General features: G+C 39.6%; 1 protein-coding gene across 4 annotated transcripts in view; it reads left to right on the top strand.

Annotated features, from left to right (window-relative positions):
* Positions 1–407: 407 nt before the first annotated feature.
* Positions 408–17,375, top strand: part of LEKR1 (leucine, glutamate and lysine rich 1) — a 214,577-nt gene continuing 197,609 nt past the window's right edge. For 2 of the 4 annotated variants that reach the window (XM_054483977.2, XM_054483979.2), the window contains exons 1-2: positions 408–1,510; positions 3,957–4,048. In XM_054483977.2, coding sequence (XP_054339952.1) covers positions 1,039–1,510; positions 3,957–4,048 — 564 coding nt within the window. In that variant the 5' untranslated portion in view covers positions 408–1,038. The remainder of the gene's footprint in view (positions 1,511–3,956; positions 4,049–17,375) is intronic. The other 2 variants (XM_054483980.2, XM_054483981.2) reach the window with 2 other exon arrangements.

The following is a 17,375-nucleotide window of genomic DNA, read 5'->3' on the forward strand; positions in this document are numbered from 1 at the left end:
ATCAGTAGTTATCAATAAGCAGTTTGGTGTACCGATACTGCTCTGCGTCATTTAATCACTTCTCTAAATCTATAGGTTCAATTAATTTTCTTTGTATTTACTTAATATTATTTTATTCAATAGCAAACCAGTCTCTTTGCCTGCTAGAGAGCCATCGATGTTTTCGTTGGTTCTTGGAAGAACTGTACTTCGACCTTATATAACTATCAGAAAGGCAAGATCTGGACTACGAATGAGTCACCTGCTAATTACACCAATGGCTGCTCCTGCCTTGACCAGTCACAGAGTATCACCCTATCTCGGTATGCTGCTCTGCTTGTCGCGTAGTAGGTCAATAAATACTTGTTTTATGAATGAATGTATGAATAAAGGGAAGTTAGTCACGTGTAAGGGTGGGTAGCCTGCAATAAATAAAGTGTAGACTAGGAGGTCTCAAAATACTTTTTGAACTAAGCCCTTAATCTTCACTACTTTGGACTAGAATGGAAATGTCACCAACGCCTTCCCAATTAATTTGCCCTGGCTGTAATGACTGAAACCAGAACTTCCCTTTACACCCATGACCTCTACAGGCATCTCTTTTTCCTCTGCTCAAGAACAGTAACTGCTCACTGCTGTGTCTACCACATGGGCCCCAGAGTAAGGGGTGATAGGTAGGGCTATAGGCTCCCGACTCCCGGCAGTGCCTCTCTCCAACCCCCACGAGGCTGGGACAGCTCCCTCCATCTCAGCAGCTGCTACCAAGCACCCGACCCACTCTCGCCCGCCTCATCCCTCGATCCCCTTCCCTCCCTCTCACAGCACTCCGCTTAAGACTACCCCAGCCTTCCGAGCCCCACCACCAGTTTTCGCACTCCGCCCGGCGCGTGAGGCCCTGGGCGGTGCAGGGGAGCGTTGACGACAGACGTGGGCCGTGACGTCGCCGCGCTCTGACGTCAAGCCGACTGGCGGCGCGGTCGCCCGGGAGACTGGGAAAGCCGTTTCACGCCCGTAGTAGTCGAAGTCGAGGTGAGGGACGATGGTTTTCCTCAGCCTGGGATGGCCCGGTCCTCCAACATGCAGTTCCGGAGTGGAGGCGTGCTCGCACCCGGGGAGAGAGCCAGAAAGCTGAGCCGCGGCGCCCCAGCGAGGGCACGAGGCCCCGGGCCTGTACTCCGCCACCACGCTCCTCTGCGGCCCCTTCTTGTTCTCTGCCAGCCCGCGGGGCCCAGGCGCGGTCCGCCTTCCTCCCAGCCCCGGGGAACGCGCGGCTCTGCTTCCTCACCCTCGCACCCTCCTCCTCCTCTTCTGGCCACGGCAGGTCCAGGGAGAATGGGGTTAGAAAGGGACAGATTTGAAAGCCGTCCCAGCAGTTTTGTCTGGCCTTGCGGTTGGTTTCTGTGTGGAAGATCCCGCCGCTTCAGGGAAGTCTTAGGACGTGAACTCCCGCCTTCACCTGCCCCTGACCTGCTCGTTGTGGGTGATTCACGCCACGGGAATGGTTCTTTACGTAAGGGCTTGAAAGCTGAACGTGAGTTAATGGCCTAACGTGACACTAGTGTGAGAAACGGAATTGGAAACGAACAAGGACGTGTCTGCATTTAAAAAATGTCTTTTCGGTGATCTTTTTAGAGAGGAGGTTCACAAACACCCACGTAGCTGCAGCCACTTCTCACTGCACCTCTTGCCAAAGTGCGGTCCACACACGTGCAATGAGAAAGAATTAAAGGGACTTGTTTGATAACACACGCAAAACTATGTAAGACTAAATTTTAAAAATTACAGATTTTCCCTGTTGCCAAAAGGGAAAGAGACCCTTCTTTTTTTCTTGAGAAACTTAGTATTTGCGAATGCTTCCTCTGTTTATTTAATATGTATGCAAATGTTTTTAAAGACCTAGGAATGCTTTTCTTGAGGACCTGGAAGCCATTTCTTTAAAATGTAAACATCAAGGAAGATAAGGCCCCAATCTCCTTGTCACTTTGGGAGTTTAACCTAGGTGCGTTATTCCTAATTGTAAACACCTGTTTCGTTATGGAGCTGTGCATTACTTAGGAGGAAAGCCGTTAGCTAACACAGGTGGTTACCCCAATTACCAGATGAATTAAAGAGTAAATATAAAAGAATGTATAGAACACTATGTTAAGGCCTCTTACATGAGGACACGTTACCAATTTTCTTGAGAATGTATGTGATGGATTGTGTCTCCTTGGCTGTATAAAAGAGTGGGATTTCCTTCTCTCTTTGTAACCTCATTAGCAGATTAGCCATGATGTGCATCAAAGTCTAGTTGAATGCCTAATTACTAATAAAATTGTTGTCTTTCTGCATTGTGGAGCATTTTCTGGGTTGGCAGGACTTTTTATTTTTAGTTTCCCCCCAATAATCAGAACCTGCCAATTCCTCCCCTTCTTATGCGAAGACCATAAAGTTGGAATAGATTCACAGACAATGAAGGCACTACACAAAAACTGTTCTACTGGTGCTTTGTTTATACTGTCATTTAGATCCGTACTCTCAGATAATTTTATGGGTGAAATTTTAAAAGGGTGTTTAGATGGTAACTTTTTGGAAAATTCTCCCAATAGAGTTGAAGTTACTATTTTATTTTACTGATGGCAAATCCACCATTAAATGACAGAAATGAGAATAATGAGCCTTCTGGGCTCTTGTCACATGATTATGACAATCTGCCAAACATCAGATTATGTTTGGGCTTATGTTGACATGGTTAATGGTACCTCCATTGCAGACTTCAGTTAACTTTATCACACCTGTCATATTATGTTTTATGTGGGAAGACATAAAGCTCATTAGTTTTTGGTTTTAAACAGCAACTCACTGAAATGAGTCTTTGTGCTAACACAGGGAACAAGGAATCTTCTCTTCCACTAGTGGTTGCACCATTTACAAAGATAATGCCACTATAGAACTTTTTGACAACTACAGTTTCCCTGCTACCTTGCTGTGTGGCCGGGGTTGCTCTCACTGATAGAGTACTTTGCTTCTCCAGTCTCTTGTCAGAATCCTGCCCTGATTGAATACAAACAACCTCAGGAAGTCTTCACTAACTCCTGCCTCTCATCTGAAACATAAGATATTTTCCTTTCTTGAACTCTTAGACTGCTTTTGTCTATAACTCATGGTCCTCAGGCCTTCTTCCCTGCTATGGAATTGTGCCTGTATCATCTGACTCAGCTGCCACTGCCCTCGCCCTTCTCCTAACTCCTTAGATATGTATAAACAGCCCTTACTCGTGAGGGAAGGATTTAAAAAAAAAAGAAAAAAAGAACCCAAAGTGCTCCTCCATTTATCCTCTGGTTTTATGAAAGTAGTGACTGACCTTTATATTGAATGGCTTTTATTAGAAAAAGAAAATCTGTTAAAAGTAAAATATCTGCATAAAATTATGTAAATGTCCATCTTAGATAAAATTGGCACTTGGCTTCTTATTTTTTGATCACTCATCTGTTCAGTGTTTGCATATCATATTTAATCTGGTATTTCTAAATGCTCTTTTTCTGTATTTCATCATTTAATCCAGCATTCATGCCACAATTGCTTTTTTCATCTGCTAAACTAAAATACTATATTTTCATACTTTTTCTAGCAGCATTTCAGAAAAATATTTGATTTTTAAAATAGACTGAAATGTGTATTTAAAATTTTAGTCATTATGTATTTGAAAAACAATTAGTAGTAAATCACAACAGAAATTATTAGACTATAAAGTTCTAACAAAAGAGAAAATATTCTTTCTAAGTTAGCAGTCTCTATAGTTCTCTCCTGTTCTATTGGCCCAATAACTAACGGAGAAAACCCTAACTGTACCTTCTAACATTGAGCTGGTGAAATAAGCATCTGTTGAAACAGTTATCACCATTCATCTCCAAATACTCCCAGGAATTTATAAAGCATCTTAATTTGAATGTTCTTTACATTATTTCTGTTCTGACTGTTGCCATCAATGTTCTTAGATTTCCTTTGGCTTCAAAGCTCTCTCACCGTATTTTGGGAAGTTATGGATCATCACATTCCCATGCATGCTTTGCCTGAAGAAATCCAAAAGGTATGATATATTGTGTTGCTACAGCCTAACAGTGGGAACATGTAGCAGTTAGATAATTCTAAAACCTAGAGGAGTGAATTCGTTAATTTTGGTCATAGGATCTGAATGAATTGGTGGAGTGGGAGAGGGAATAATTATTATCATAATGAGCAGAATTGTAGAATTCAATTCAGTATAAAGAATTTTGCTACTATGGAAGAAGACATATGTCTAATTCCAGTACAGTATTTGACCAGGTGGTTGTGGAGCCCTAGTGAAAAGCATGCATCAGAAACGTCCATGTGTGTTTTAATGGGGCTGGATTTCTAAGCCTCTATTACGGTTTGACCAACATTAATTCTCAGTACTTACTGTGTGCCAAGCACTGTTTTAAGCCCCTTTTATGCAGTTGACCCTTCAACAACATGGAACTAAATTGTGTAGGTCCACTTATATGTGGGTTTTTAAAATAAATATATTGGAAAATGTTTTGAAGATTTGGAATGGTTTGAAAAAACTCACAGGCGAACCAAGTAGCCTAGAAATATTGAAAAAATTAAGAAAAAGGCATGTCGTGAATGCATAAAATGTATGTAGACACTAGTCTATTTTATCATTTACTACCATAAAATATGCACAAGTCTATTATAAAAGGGTAAAATTTATCAAAACTTATGCACACAGACACTTAAGAAACTACATGGTGCTATTTGCAGTCAAGAGATGTAAAAAAAATAACGATGAAGTATTAAATTGTAACTACATAAAATTAACTGTAGTATATACTATAGAAATGTAATAATTTTGTAGCCACCTCCTGTTGCTTTTGCAGTGAGCTCAAGCATTGTGATTATCTCCTTAAAACACTGTGTGATAATCATGGCCATGTGAGCAGTTCTTCCCTTCAGGAAAAAGTGATCTTGAAGTTCTTGTGTATTTTTCATCATGTTTAGTGCAATTTCATAAGCTTTGGATAACATCAGAGGACACATTTAGCGTGCCACTACCTGATGCTGTAAGTACTTTCAAGAAGCAGAGAAAAGTCATGACATTACAAAGAAAAAGTTGAATTGCTTGATATATACTGTAGAATGTGGTGTGCAGCTGTGGTTGCCCACTATTTCATTATAAATGAATCCAGTGTAAGGACCATTAGATATGTATATATAAAGGAAATTTATGATGTTGTAGCTACAGCTATGCCAACAGGTGCAAAAACCATGTACTTTTTGCAAAATCTCTTATAATGGAAACACAGTTTTTATGTGGGTGCAGAATTGTTATAAGAAAGGCATACCTGTAGACTCTAATATGATTCAAGAAAAAACAAAGTCATTCCACAGAGTGAGCAGAGAGTGGTGAAAAGTCTAGGAGAGAAAAAAAATCATTATATGGCAACTTAAAAAAAAAGGTGAAAGATCTAAAGCTGGATAATTTAATGCCAGCAAAGGATGGTTTGGTAATTTTTGAAAGAGGTTTGGCATAAAAAAGAAAAAGTCAAGATAACAGGAGAAGCATCTTTTGCCGACCAAGAGGAAGCAGACAAGTTCCCAGATGTCATTAAGAAAATCATTAAGAAGAAAGGGGGTTTTTGGTTTCTTTTTTATTGTTTTGTGTTTGTTTTGTTTTTTTGCAGTAAAGAAAGTTTAATTGATATGAGGCCACTGTGGCATGTGGCAGATGGAGTTATTACTCAAATCAATCTCCGAAAATTTGCAGGCTAGGGATTTTCAAGGATAGTTTGGCAGGCGGTGGGGCTAGGGTATGGGAGCTGCTGATTGATTGGGGATGCAGTCATAGGGGTGTAGAAAATGGTCCATGTGTGAAGACCGACAGTCCAAATGGACATCAGTCATTAGAAATACAAAAGCCTGAAAAAACATCTCAAAAGGCCAATTGTAGGTTCTACAATAGTGATGTTAATTACAGGAATAATTAGGGAAGTTGCAAATCCATTGGAATAATGGCTCCTAGTCATTTACACCTACATATTAGCAGAATGCAGACCCCTCTAATTCTCTTAACCTTTTGGCTTTTATTAGTTTTACAAAGATGGCTTAGTTTAAGGGATATTATTTAAACTATAAAGTTCTCCCAAAGTTAGATTGGCCCACACCCAGGAATTGTGTATTAGTTTGTTCTCATGCTGCTAATACAGACATACCTGAGACTGGGTAATTTATAAAGGACAGAGGTTTAATTGGCTCACAGTTCCACATGGCTGGGGAGGCCTCACAATCATGGCTGAAGAGCAAGGGATGTCTTACATGGTGGCAGGCAACAGAGAACTTGTGCAAGGGCACTCCTCTTTATAAAACCATCAGATCTTGTGAGACTTACTCACTGTCATGAGAAGAGCATGATAAAGGTTCACCCTCATGATTCAATTATCTCCCACTGGGTCCCCCTCACGATGTGGGAATTGTAAGAGCTACAATTCAAGATGAGATTTGGGTGGGGGCACAGCCAAACCATATCAAATGACCAAGGGCAGTTTGGAGGTTAAAGGCAAGACTGAATTTGGTTAGGTCAGAATTTTCTCACTGTTACAATTTTTGCAAAGACAGTTTTAATCCCCCTCCTTTGGGTTTTGTCTACCTTATTTTTAATCTGTGGGTTATGGAAATGGAAAAAGGCTGACAGCCACTGTAACTTCTTCCTGCTCACAGGGGCAGATTTGGAGTGGGAGTTGCCCTCAGGGTAAGAGGAGTGAAACTGTCTTGTAATTGTTGGTATGTATTCATGTGTGCCAGGCTGAGATCCCAAGGTCTGCATGACAAAACATTGGTGCTCTTATCCACAGCTTTCATACAGCACTTAAGTGAACGGGTGGACTATAAGACAAATAATGAGCCTCAACATAAGGAGAGAAAGTCCTCACTTCAGGAATCCCTGTAGAACTGACCTGAAGCCTGAAGGGATACTGGTGAATGACCCCAAGAATCAATCAGATATGGGGTCGTTAGCAGAGACTCAAACACAGTGGATAAGGCTGGAATCTAATAACAGTTGTACTATAGTTTTTTTCTGAAACAATTTTTCTCTCTCCAGTTCCCCATTTCTACCAAACACAAATTATAGTAGGACCAATTTATTTGCAAAATAAGTTCCAGTCCCATTATATTTGGCCTGGTTATTTGCATAAAATGCAGCAAGAATAGTTATTTGCCACATAGGTTCTTTTTCTAGAAATAATTGGCTTTGCTGGAATTTATTTCATAAGGAATCTCAGATTAGACCTTTTAAAAGTCTCTAGCCCAGCCAAGGATTCATCTGTGCCTGCACATACCTGTATGAATTGGGTGAATTTCTCTCTTCTTGAGGTCCCACAATAACTTGGGATTCCTGGGTCTGTCAGAAAATGACATTATTTATTTACTATGGGTTAGGAGCCCTGTAAAGGACAAGGTATGAGACCAGTATTTCCAAGGGTCTGTTATCAGCTCTGTAAGTCAACCTCAGTTACTCAAAGCAGCCTGAAACCATGCCATTTCCAGTCAAAGCCTTGGTAAAATAATCAGTGTCTCCAGTTGTGTCCTGTTGCAAAAAACAAAGCAAAACAAAAAACATTCTTATTGAACTTATGCAAAAAAACTGTATTGCCATATGCTAAGAAGACTCATAATTAGTTTCAAAATTCTGGAGAAATCAGGTAGAGAGAAAGAAATATGCTCCAAAGTTTGCAGATAGAAATATGCTTCATTCAATTGTTAAAAGCTATAAACAGCTCAAAAGGAAAGTTGTTGTGTTTTTGACCCTGAAAAACAAAAAGGATCAGAAACATTTCAAACAAATAGTCATAGAAAGATTATTTCATTATTCTCTTAGTTCAGTCCATACAGTTAATTCCTGTTCTGTTTGATATTCATGAACACTTCAGCTCTTCCTGAGAGTCCTAGAAGTTTTTCCCTTTATATTAATGGCACAATCTTTAAAGATATCAGAAATCTGCATTCAAGAGCACCTGTTAGAGTCCCATAGCTGATTATAAAATCACCTTTTGAAAAGGATCAAAGTAAAAATAATTGTGGATGACAAGAGGCTTAGAACAGCTATGGTTTAAGATTCAATTAACAAGGAAATTTGTTTATTTTTGTGGCATACAATTTAATATAACAATTATTATTACTGATAACGTACACTAAGTCATATTGAAATTATAGGAATCTTGCACAATTCTGGAACACATACCAATAACACTTTTATATAAATACAGCCCAAAGAAAGCCGAATACCAATTCATACTTGACAGTGCTCACTCTATGATGTCAACTTGCCAAATAAGCCAGATGTCTTTTTTGGACTTCAGGGGACCTAATATTGAAAAAATTAATGAAATCCAAAGGACTGAATTTAGAACTTGAAATTTTGATTTTGGAAGGTTTGTCAAATATCAAAGGTTTAGAATACTTACTGTTACAAAATAGTATCATTGGTTATTCATTTAGCAGAAGTGATAACTCAAAAATTCCAAAAGGCAAAAACCTAAACAGCATACCCAATAAAGATAGCGTGTGGCTACCTGAATCTCTCTTTCCCCTTTTCCCCCCACCCTTTTTTTTTTTTTTGCAGTTTACTTAAAAGGCAAAAACCTTTCACTGTGGCTCAGTATTACAAAAAAACTTTGTTCAAAAGTGGAAAACCAAATTTTACCTTTGTATTAATGTACTATTAATGTTAGGCCCAATTTTTTAATAAAACCTTATAAACAAATCTATACAGTCTTAATCAGTTTGACCATAAGGTAAGATTTTCATAAACCCCCCCCCCATAGCTTTTTATAATTTATTAAAGAGCAGATCAGTGTTCTAAGAAAACCATTATTCTGACACAGGGGTCCAGATTCTGGCCTTGTAACAGTGTGCTTTTTATTTTAATGTTTTAATTTATAGAAAAACTAAATAATCTCCTTCAACTTTTGGCTACGTTGCTCACACCCACAGAGCTTCCTTTACAAGACCAATCTTTTATAAATCTTTTACAACTTGCTTAAACCTTCAGTATTGTCATATCTTTTTGGGACAATCCTCAAAAATCTCCAAACTCAACGTGATTACTTTCCTTTGAACAAAAGCCATATTTCCAAGACAAAAACACATTCTACTTCCTTTATATAACTTGTATATACACTTTCTCTAGTAGTCTCAATGTTAATATGTTAACTCTTAGCGACTTTTATTTCTGGTTAGGAACCTGGTAAGTAAGTAATTTTAACCATGTATCAGATTGCAGAGCCTAGGACAAGGACAGAGTTTCAGACAGTGTCTGACTCTTCCTAGCCTAGTCGGAGGACAGGGCTAACTCCATATGTCCCCAGATCTTACCTAAAATCTAATGGCTGAAGAATAGACAAGTCAATTTTCAAAAATATCATAGAAGTAGTTTATAACCTTAAAATGTATAGCAAAGACAGTATTCAGTCTGCCTACCTTAGACCAAATGTCTAAATTTTGAAGATGTTTTTATTTTACCAATAATCTTTAAAACTATACTTAACAAAGATTTCTAAAGTCATCTACACTAAAAGGCATTAAATTTTCTATTTTTCTGACAAAATATTTTATTTTAGGGCTCATTCTTCCCTAAACCAATTAATTAGAGTTCTTTTATATAAACATCCCACACACAACACATATAATTACATGGAAGGAAATGGATCTGGTAGTTGTAAGATTTTTTTGTTTGCCAGTTTTTAAGTTTCTTTTTCCTATTTTAGACTATCAGTTTCTTGATTACCTGTTCCCTGCCCTAAACAACTGTCAGCTAGGCAACTCTAAATTTGCATTTCTAAAGGGACAGCTCCTAGGTGAAACAGGATAGAGAATTTATATTTTAAAAGCTCAGAGCTGAGACATTAAGCCAAAACATTGTATGATAATAGTTTCTAATATACACAGGCAGACACGCTTACCAATGGGGGTTTTCTTAAATATGTAAATTTCTAAATTGGATTTGTGGCTTCAGGATGGAGCCCTACAAGGAACAGGGCCAAGAAAGCGTGCAGCTTCCAGGGCCTGACAGGCAGAGCTGTAAGATAGAACAGATCCCCAAAAATCAAGGGCTCCATTTTTACGCCTAATCCTGGGTCCCCCAAAAGAGAAACGCTATAGGATGAGATAGTGATTTTATGGTGTATTTCATTGCAAGGACATTTTCGCTGAGGCTAGTGGGCAACCCAAAGCCAATCAGCTCAATCTGTAATCAGTCCATTCCCAAATCCATACTTTCCAGGTGCCCAAGAACATGGTTTTCTTATTTGGTGTGCAAAGAACCAAGTATCACCCTGTAGTAACTCAATTGTAAGCATCTGCCATTAGCCATCCCTAAGAGTATATCTCTTACCTAGCTATTACACACCAAGGCTAAAAGTTCTCTCATAAAGCCTCTCTCATAAAGTGATTCCTTCCTTCCTTCCTTCCTTCCTTCCTTCCTTCCTTCTTCCTTCCTTCCTTCCTCCCTTCCTCCCTTCTTTCCTTCCTTCCTTCCTTCCTCCCTCCCTCCCTCCCTGCCACCCTCCCAGTCTTGCTCTGTCTCACTTTTTTTTTTTTTTTTTTTTGAGATGAGTCTCACTCTGTCACCGAGGCTGGAGTGCAGTGGTGCAATCTCGACTCACTGCAACCTTTGCCTCCTGGGTTCAAGCAATTCTTGTGCCTCAGCCTTCCGAGTAGCTGGGATTACAGGCATGTGCCACCATGCCTGGCTGATTTTTGTATTTTTAGTAGAGATGGGCTTTCGTCATGTTCAAGACTGGCCTTGATCTCCTGACCTCTGGTGGCCTCACCCACCTTGGCTTCCCAAAGTGCTGGTTCAGGCCTAAGCCACCAAGCCCAGCCAAAGCAAAGTAATTTCTGATATCCTCAAAAGTTAAAAAGGTCGGATAATGTAATGCAAAACAGAGCAGAGTCATAAATTTTGAGAAGGATTTGTCTACTTACAATTTTGTGGGTTTCATGAGGAAAACAGGTTTTTCCCTAAATAGGGCCTGTGGTACCTCCTCTGTTTCTCCTAAGGAATCCCAGGCTGGCAAAAAGAAGTAAATGGAGAAACAATTCAGCCAACCAAGAAGAAAAAAAAAAGCTTTTTCTCAAAAAAACAAGATCCAAGAAGAGAAAAAGCATAAAGACCTTTAAAATATATGTATAGTGTAAATATCAACTTTTAGTTAAGCCAACTTTTAACCATAGAGCTTCGTTAAAGAAATCCTTTTAAATCTTTTATTACTATACTCTAGCCAGGACAAACAGCCTCTGGCTTTTAAGCTTTTTTCCCCCTCAAAGGTCTTCTCCTAAGTGAAACCAGTAAGTCTTACCTAAGATTATGACTTATCCATGGATGCATGAGGTGTCTCCAAAGAGATAGCAAGCATTTTTACAATATGTAGAATAGCCCCTGAGGTAGCTCAGAGAAAAGAAAATTCAAGACAGGAAATCAGAAGCTGTCCATGGAGAAGAAAAGAATCAATAAATGGCAAAAGTCCCACAAGTATCCAACCAGAAAGGACTCATTCCCAAAGCCAGCAATTGAGCCCAGACTGCTACTATAAAAGGGTAGTCTTAGCTGCTGAGCTACAGCATGGGGCAGCTGCCATTGCTCTTCCAGGAAGGAGTCTGGGGCAGTCATTTTCAAGCTTGTAAAGGATTGTAACTGCTCGAGAGAATTTTCTGAAGCTAGTTATGACATTATTCATCCTTTTTAAAAACTTTAATTGTGGAGAATAAAAGATATCTAAAATTCCTTTTAAAAAAAAATGGTATACTCAGTTTCAGTAGTGACTTAATCTGAGTCTTTTACAAGCCCAGATGTTAATGTTTCAGGATTTTATCATATAAGCAAGAGGTATTCTTAGCGGATAGAGGAGATATCTCCATCATCCCCAAGAATTCACTCTCTCTAATGGGCTTAAGATAACAAAAGATGACAAGAGCCCTGTAGAAATGGGATCTTTTAAGACAAGACTCACTCAAAGGCATGACACATTTGGGATGAAGAATGTGCTGACTCATCTCAGACACCCGGTCCTCTCATACTGACATGAACCGAAAAATTCCTGCCCTTTGGATGGTGGAGACTGAGAGTGTACCTCCACATGGTCACAGAATCAAGCTCCCAAGGACGTAAAACAAGATGAGAGGGGAACCTCGTCCAGTTTTTGTTTCAGGGACCTGCAGCAAAGTTTGTAACCGACCAGCCCACAGGGCCAGCTTGAGCATTGGGCTTATAGGGATCCTAGGCCCTTGTTCTATCCTACGGTGCCACTCTCCATGACAGAAGACACATAAAGATAAAAACTGAGAGGAAAGGAGTGAAACAATATGAATATTCATAGCACAAAGTGCACCAGATTTGCTACAGCCTCAGACTAATCACACAAATCCTTTTTCCCATTAATCAGACTTTACAAAGGAGACAGTGATTTTTACCATCAGTTTGCGCAGAGAGAGGCCAGAAACCTGGCTGAGAAGAAATTCTTAACCTTTTGCCGGCATGCTAGCTTTCCAGGTTTCTTTTCTCTCAGCAGCTTTGGTGATGCTGCTTGCTGTACCATAGCTGTGGGGGCCATGCTGCATTACAAAAGAAAATCGTCTCTTTCTGTTTCATGGAATCATAGTCAAAGACCTCGTTTTGCAAGATGTAGCCAGGCTACATGGGGGAACCAAAATGACATTTTTTATTCCAGGCAGAGGAAAATACACATGACAAAACACAGACACCAGTCACCCCGCTTAGCATCCAAGTATTGACCTGGCAAGGCTTAAACTTGCCTCTCTTGGCCCATGTTGTCTTTGATCCACTCAAAGTGGGGTGGGATGTTCTCCAACCAGGAGTTTCAACAGGTGATCTTTAAGCAACATGGAAGAGTGGATAGTCACCCTGAGTTAGACCTGTTGAACTTTTTTCATGGCTCACAGAATGTGACCAACCAGACAAACTAGTAGAGCCTCCTGGACTTTCATCAGCAATTCTTTCAGGGAATTCTCTCCATATATACAAATACACAAAATGAGATAAAGACAAACAAAAAGGGCTTCCAAACCAGGATTCCTAACCAAAAATTTCCAGGAGTAATTCTTCTGAACTAACCTCTTATTCTCTAACTGGGGAGACATCTCCCCAAACCCAGAGTCTTCCTACTATTTTGGGAGAGCCAGCTAATACCCCCAAAGGAGCCAAACCAAGACCCTTGAAGGAGCAGAACCAAGAACCCCAGTGGAGCCAAAACAACTGGGAGAAGGAAGAAGGTTCTGGCTGTGCTTAGAATACTCAGCAGACCAGTTTAAAGATGTCTTTCTAGGAAGGATGTCTTTCTCCAGTGCAATTAGGCCCAAGCACTATGGGTCAGCAGGGCCTCACTGGGCAAGAACAGCACCAGACATGGCCTTCAGTTCCAGAGAAATAAGCAGCTGCCAGAGCTCACCTCCAATTCCATCATACTGGTGGGGGCTGACAAACTGCAGGCAGGCACCCACAAAGGCAGATCCCAGACAGACCCCCAAACTTATAATAGCCCGATGGGTTCTTCCTCCCACACAGATGAAATCAAGCCACTGAGACCATGGCATTGCAGTAGAGAAAGAGTTTAATGGAAACGAGGATGGCCATGCCACACAGGAGATGGAGTTATTACTCAAATCAATCTCCTAAATAGGTTTTTAACACAAACAAAAGTGCCCTATTCTGGAAAAAAAAATGACACAAAATGCATTAGTAAGGAAAAGTAGTGAGCACCAGGATTTAAGGAAGGAAGGGATAGGCCAACTCTATTGTTTTGTGCAAATGTAGTCAGGTTTATGATCAGGACTGCCCTTATCTATAAAACTGCTAATCTCCAGCCTTGATGGGAAAAGATAAACATCAGGTGTTAGTCTTTTGGTTGTACAACACAAAGGCTTGGACAAGGAGATTGCTTTTTCTAGACTGAGTCCATCAGTGCTTTGTCTCTGAAGTCAGGAAGTACCTCAACAGTAGTCTATGGGAAGGACTGTCAATGCTATGGAAGAGAACCCTGATAGAACATTACCAAAGTCTTGAAAGATTACACCATTGAAGATGCCATCATTGTTATAGGAAAAAGCCGTGAAAGTCATCAAGCCTGGAACAAGAAATTCCTTCTAGAGAAAACTGTCCAGACGTTGTGCATGACTTCAAAGGATTTACAATGGAGCCAATAAAGGAAATTATAAAAGAGATTGTGGATATGGCAAAAAAGGTCAGAGGGTGAAGGGTTTCAAGATACTAATCTTGGAGAAATTCAGGAGCTAATAGACATCACACAAGAGGAATTAGCAGAGGACAACTTGGAGATTATTTTTTTTTCTGAATCAGTGCAGACAATGAGAAAGAAGACATAGTAGAAGCAGTGCCAGAAAACAAATTGATGCTAGATAATATGGCAGAAGGGTTTCAGTTATTCAAGACTGCTTCTCACTTCTTTTACAACATGAACCTTCCTATGATATGGGCGCTGAAATTAAAGCAAACATTGGAAGAAGGATTGGCACTATATAGAAACATTTTTAGAGAAATGAAAAAGCAAAAAAGTTTGACAGAAGTTATGACATATTTCCTCAAAGTTACTCCAAGCGTGCCTGTCTTTTTTGCCTCCCCTTCCGCTTTCTCCACCTGTGTTATCCCTGAGACAGCAACACCAACCCCTCCTCTACCTCTTCCTCCTCAGCTTGCTCAATGTGAACATGAGGATGAAGACATTTTTGATGATCCACTTCCACTTAATGAAGATTAAATATATTTCCTCTTCCTTATGATGATTTTCTTAATAACGTTTTCTTTTCTCTAGCTTACTTTATAAAATATGCATTAATTGAATGTTTATATTATCAGCAAGGCTTCCTGTCAACAGTAGGCTATTAGTAGTTAAGTTTTTGGGGAGTCAGAAGTTGTACATGGATTTTCAACTATGTGGAGGGGAGGTTGGCACCCCTAATGTCCATGTTGTTCAAAGGTCAACTATATATCAACTCATTTAATCTAATTAACACTCAGTTCTTTAGTTTTTATGCTGTTCTCTTCCCTGTTAATTCACATCTGTACTCAGGACAAGGCATTTTCCCCATATTTAGCTTGCAATCCATACATTGTTACTAGTATATTTTTAAAAATCTCTCTTTGGAAAAGATTGACTTAAATTGTGAGTTATAACCTCCAACTTTATCATCAATCTTTCAGGTTTTTCAGTAAATCTACAGTTAACTCTTAATTAATAACGAATCTGTTACATTTTGATTAAAATTTGCAGTCAGCTCTCAGATATGCTTTTGTCCATTGTGCATGTACCTTTGGGCTGCCTGTTAGCATTAATCATGCCATTGATTTAACTTGATGCTTACTGTTGCTGCCTGCCCTTCAGATTTATGTAAACTGTAACCTAGCAGGAACAGGAAGAGAAGTCCATTTACCATAAAAGACCTTTTAAATCATTACATTCAATTATCTTCACCTTTTAAGTTAGGTGTAAAAGAGTAAGCACAGAGAGGGTTCAGCTATGCTTGTACTCACCTGAGAAATGGTGCTTATATATATTTGAAGACATGAAATATCCTTCCTCTTTCCCTGAACTAAGTCCCTTTCTTGTACTAGCCTAGGTGTGGTGGAAAATAAAAGAAAAAAAGTAAAGCAAACAAAATCTACAAGAAACAATAGCTGCACTTCAGACCCTAATCATGTCTCAGGCAGAGGATGTACAATGACATGATAAAAAATAGCTCTACAAAACAGTGTATGATTTAGTGCCATGTAAGATAGTATCTGCTGTGAGAATGAAGAAAGTAGAAAGAGGAATCCCTGCATGATGGGATGGCCAGAAGGGGAGCTTTATGCTGGTGGTGAAACTGGAGTTGCCTCCTGAAGGCCCAGTATTTCCACAGGCAGCGGGTAAGGCATCCTAGGCCAAAGGAACAGAAGCTTTCTGGTGAGAAAAGCTGGCCAAGTTAGAGAATGTTTAACAACTTCAGTGTTTTGAAAACAAAATATGTATTTATTTTGATAAGGTTTTTATGAGAGTTATAGAGGGTTTTCTCTCATGTTTGAGATACTTTACAAGTAAATTGTTTAAAAAATACTAACACCAAGCATTTCATAAATCTGCAGATAGAGTCTAAAGCAAGAATGGCAGGCAGCCATCCAGGCAGTGCAGAGAAGTGGGGACACCAAAGAGGCTCAGCTGCCCAAGGTCTTGGACAAGTGTGCTAGTCATAGACTTGGTCATGTAAAGTGCAGCTTTGCACTTTTTCAGACCTAAGTTAGATGCATTTATACAACAAGTATTTATTATGCCTATTATGTGCCAGTCCCAGTTTGGGGTGCTTGATTTTAAAGTAGCTAGAATATGTAGATACATCCCAAAGCCTATGAAAGTACCGTCTTTTAGAATAAATGTGTTACATAACTTCTTACCTATATTTGATTTATCTAGATTGTCTGTAATTTCACTTAATTTCCTAGTGACTGGGCAGTGTATTTAATCAGCTGCATGTGTTATTCTATACAGAATAATATTAGAGAGATAGATCAGGGGTCCCCAAACCCCTGGCCGCTGACTAGTACCAGTCCATAGCCTGTTAGGAACTGGGCCACACAGCCCGAGGTGAGTGGCAAGCCAGTGAGCATTACCGTCTGAGCTCTGCCTCCTGTCAGATCAGCAGCAGCATTAGATTCTCATAGGAGCAGGAACTGCATATGCAAGGGTTCTAGGTTGTGTACTGCTTATGAGAATCTAACTAATGCCTGATGACCCGAGGTGGAACAATTTCATCCCAAAATCATCCCCATCCCCCCAGTCCATGGAAAAATTGTCTTCCACGAAATCAGTCTCTGGTGCCAAAAAAATTGGGGACTGCTGATTAGATATATAGCTTATAGTGGTAACAGGAGCCATTTAGATTAGAACCATTTCATTTTAATGTGAAGAAACAAAGACTTTTTCTCATAATAGCTTGGAAATGGCTCTATTTCTCTATTGAAGAAAAAAGGACCTGAGATGGGTGGATCAGTGTGCAGTGACAGGTCTTTCAAAGGCTTTTTTTTTTTCTTTCTTGTTCTGTTAACTTTTTGTGTTACTTTTTATGCTGGCTTCTCTTTCTAGAGAAGTCCCTGCTGTTTCCTTTTTTTTCTGTGTGTAGGCAAGGAAGGTTAGTGTAGAAATCAGGGAAGAGAAGGTGAGAGCCTTTCCTATTTATTTCTTTATGTATTTTTGCTATGTGATATGGAAATAGATGGCTGGTAAATTAGAATTTGAAAATGACTATGCCACACTGTACTATTAATGCCAAAAAGAGTAGTAGTAGAAAAAGGAGAGTTGCAAAAAATGTAAAGGTGGTAGGGGAGATGGCTA

Source organism: Pongo pygmaeus, chromosome 2 (assembly GCF_028885625.2).
Source record: "Pongo pygmaeus isolate AG05252 chromosome 2, NHGRI_mPonPyg2-v2.0_pri, whole genome shotgun sequence".
Lineage (NCBI taxonomy): Eukaryota > Metazoa > Chordata > Mammalia > Primates > Hominidae > Pongo > Pongo pygmaeus.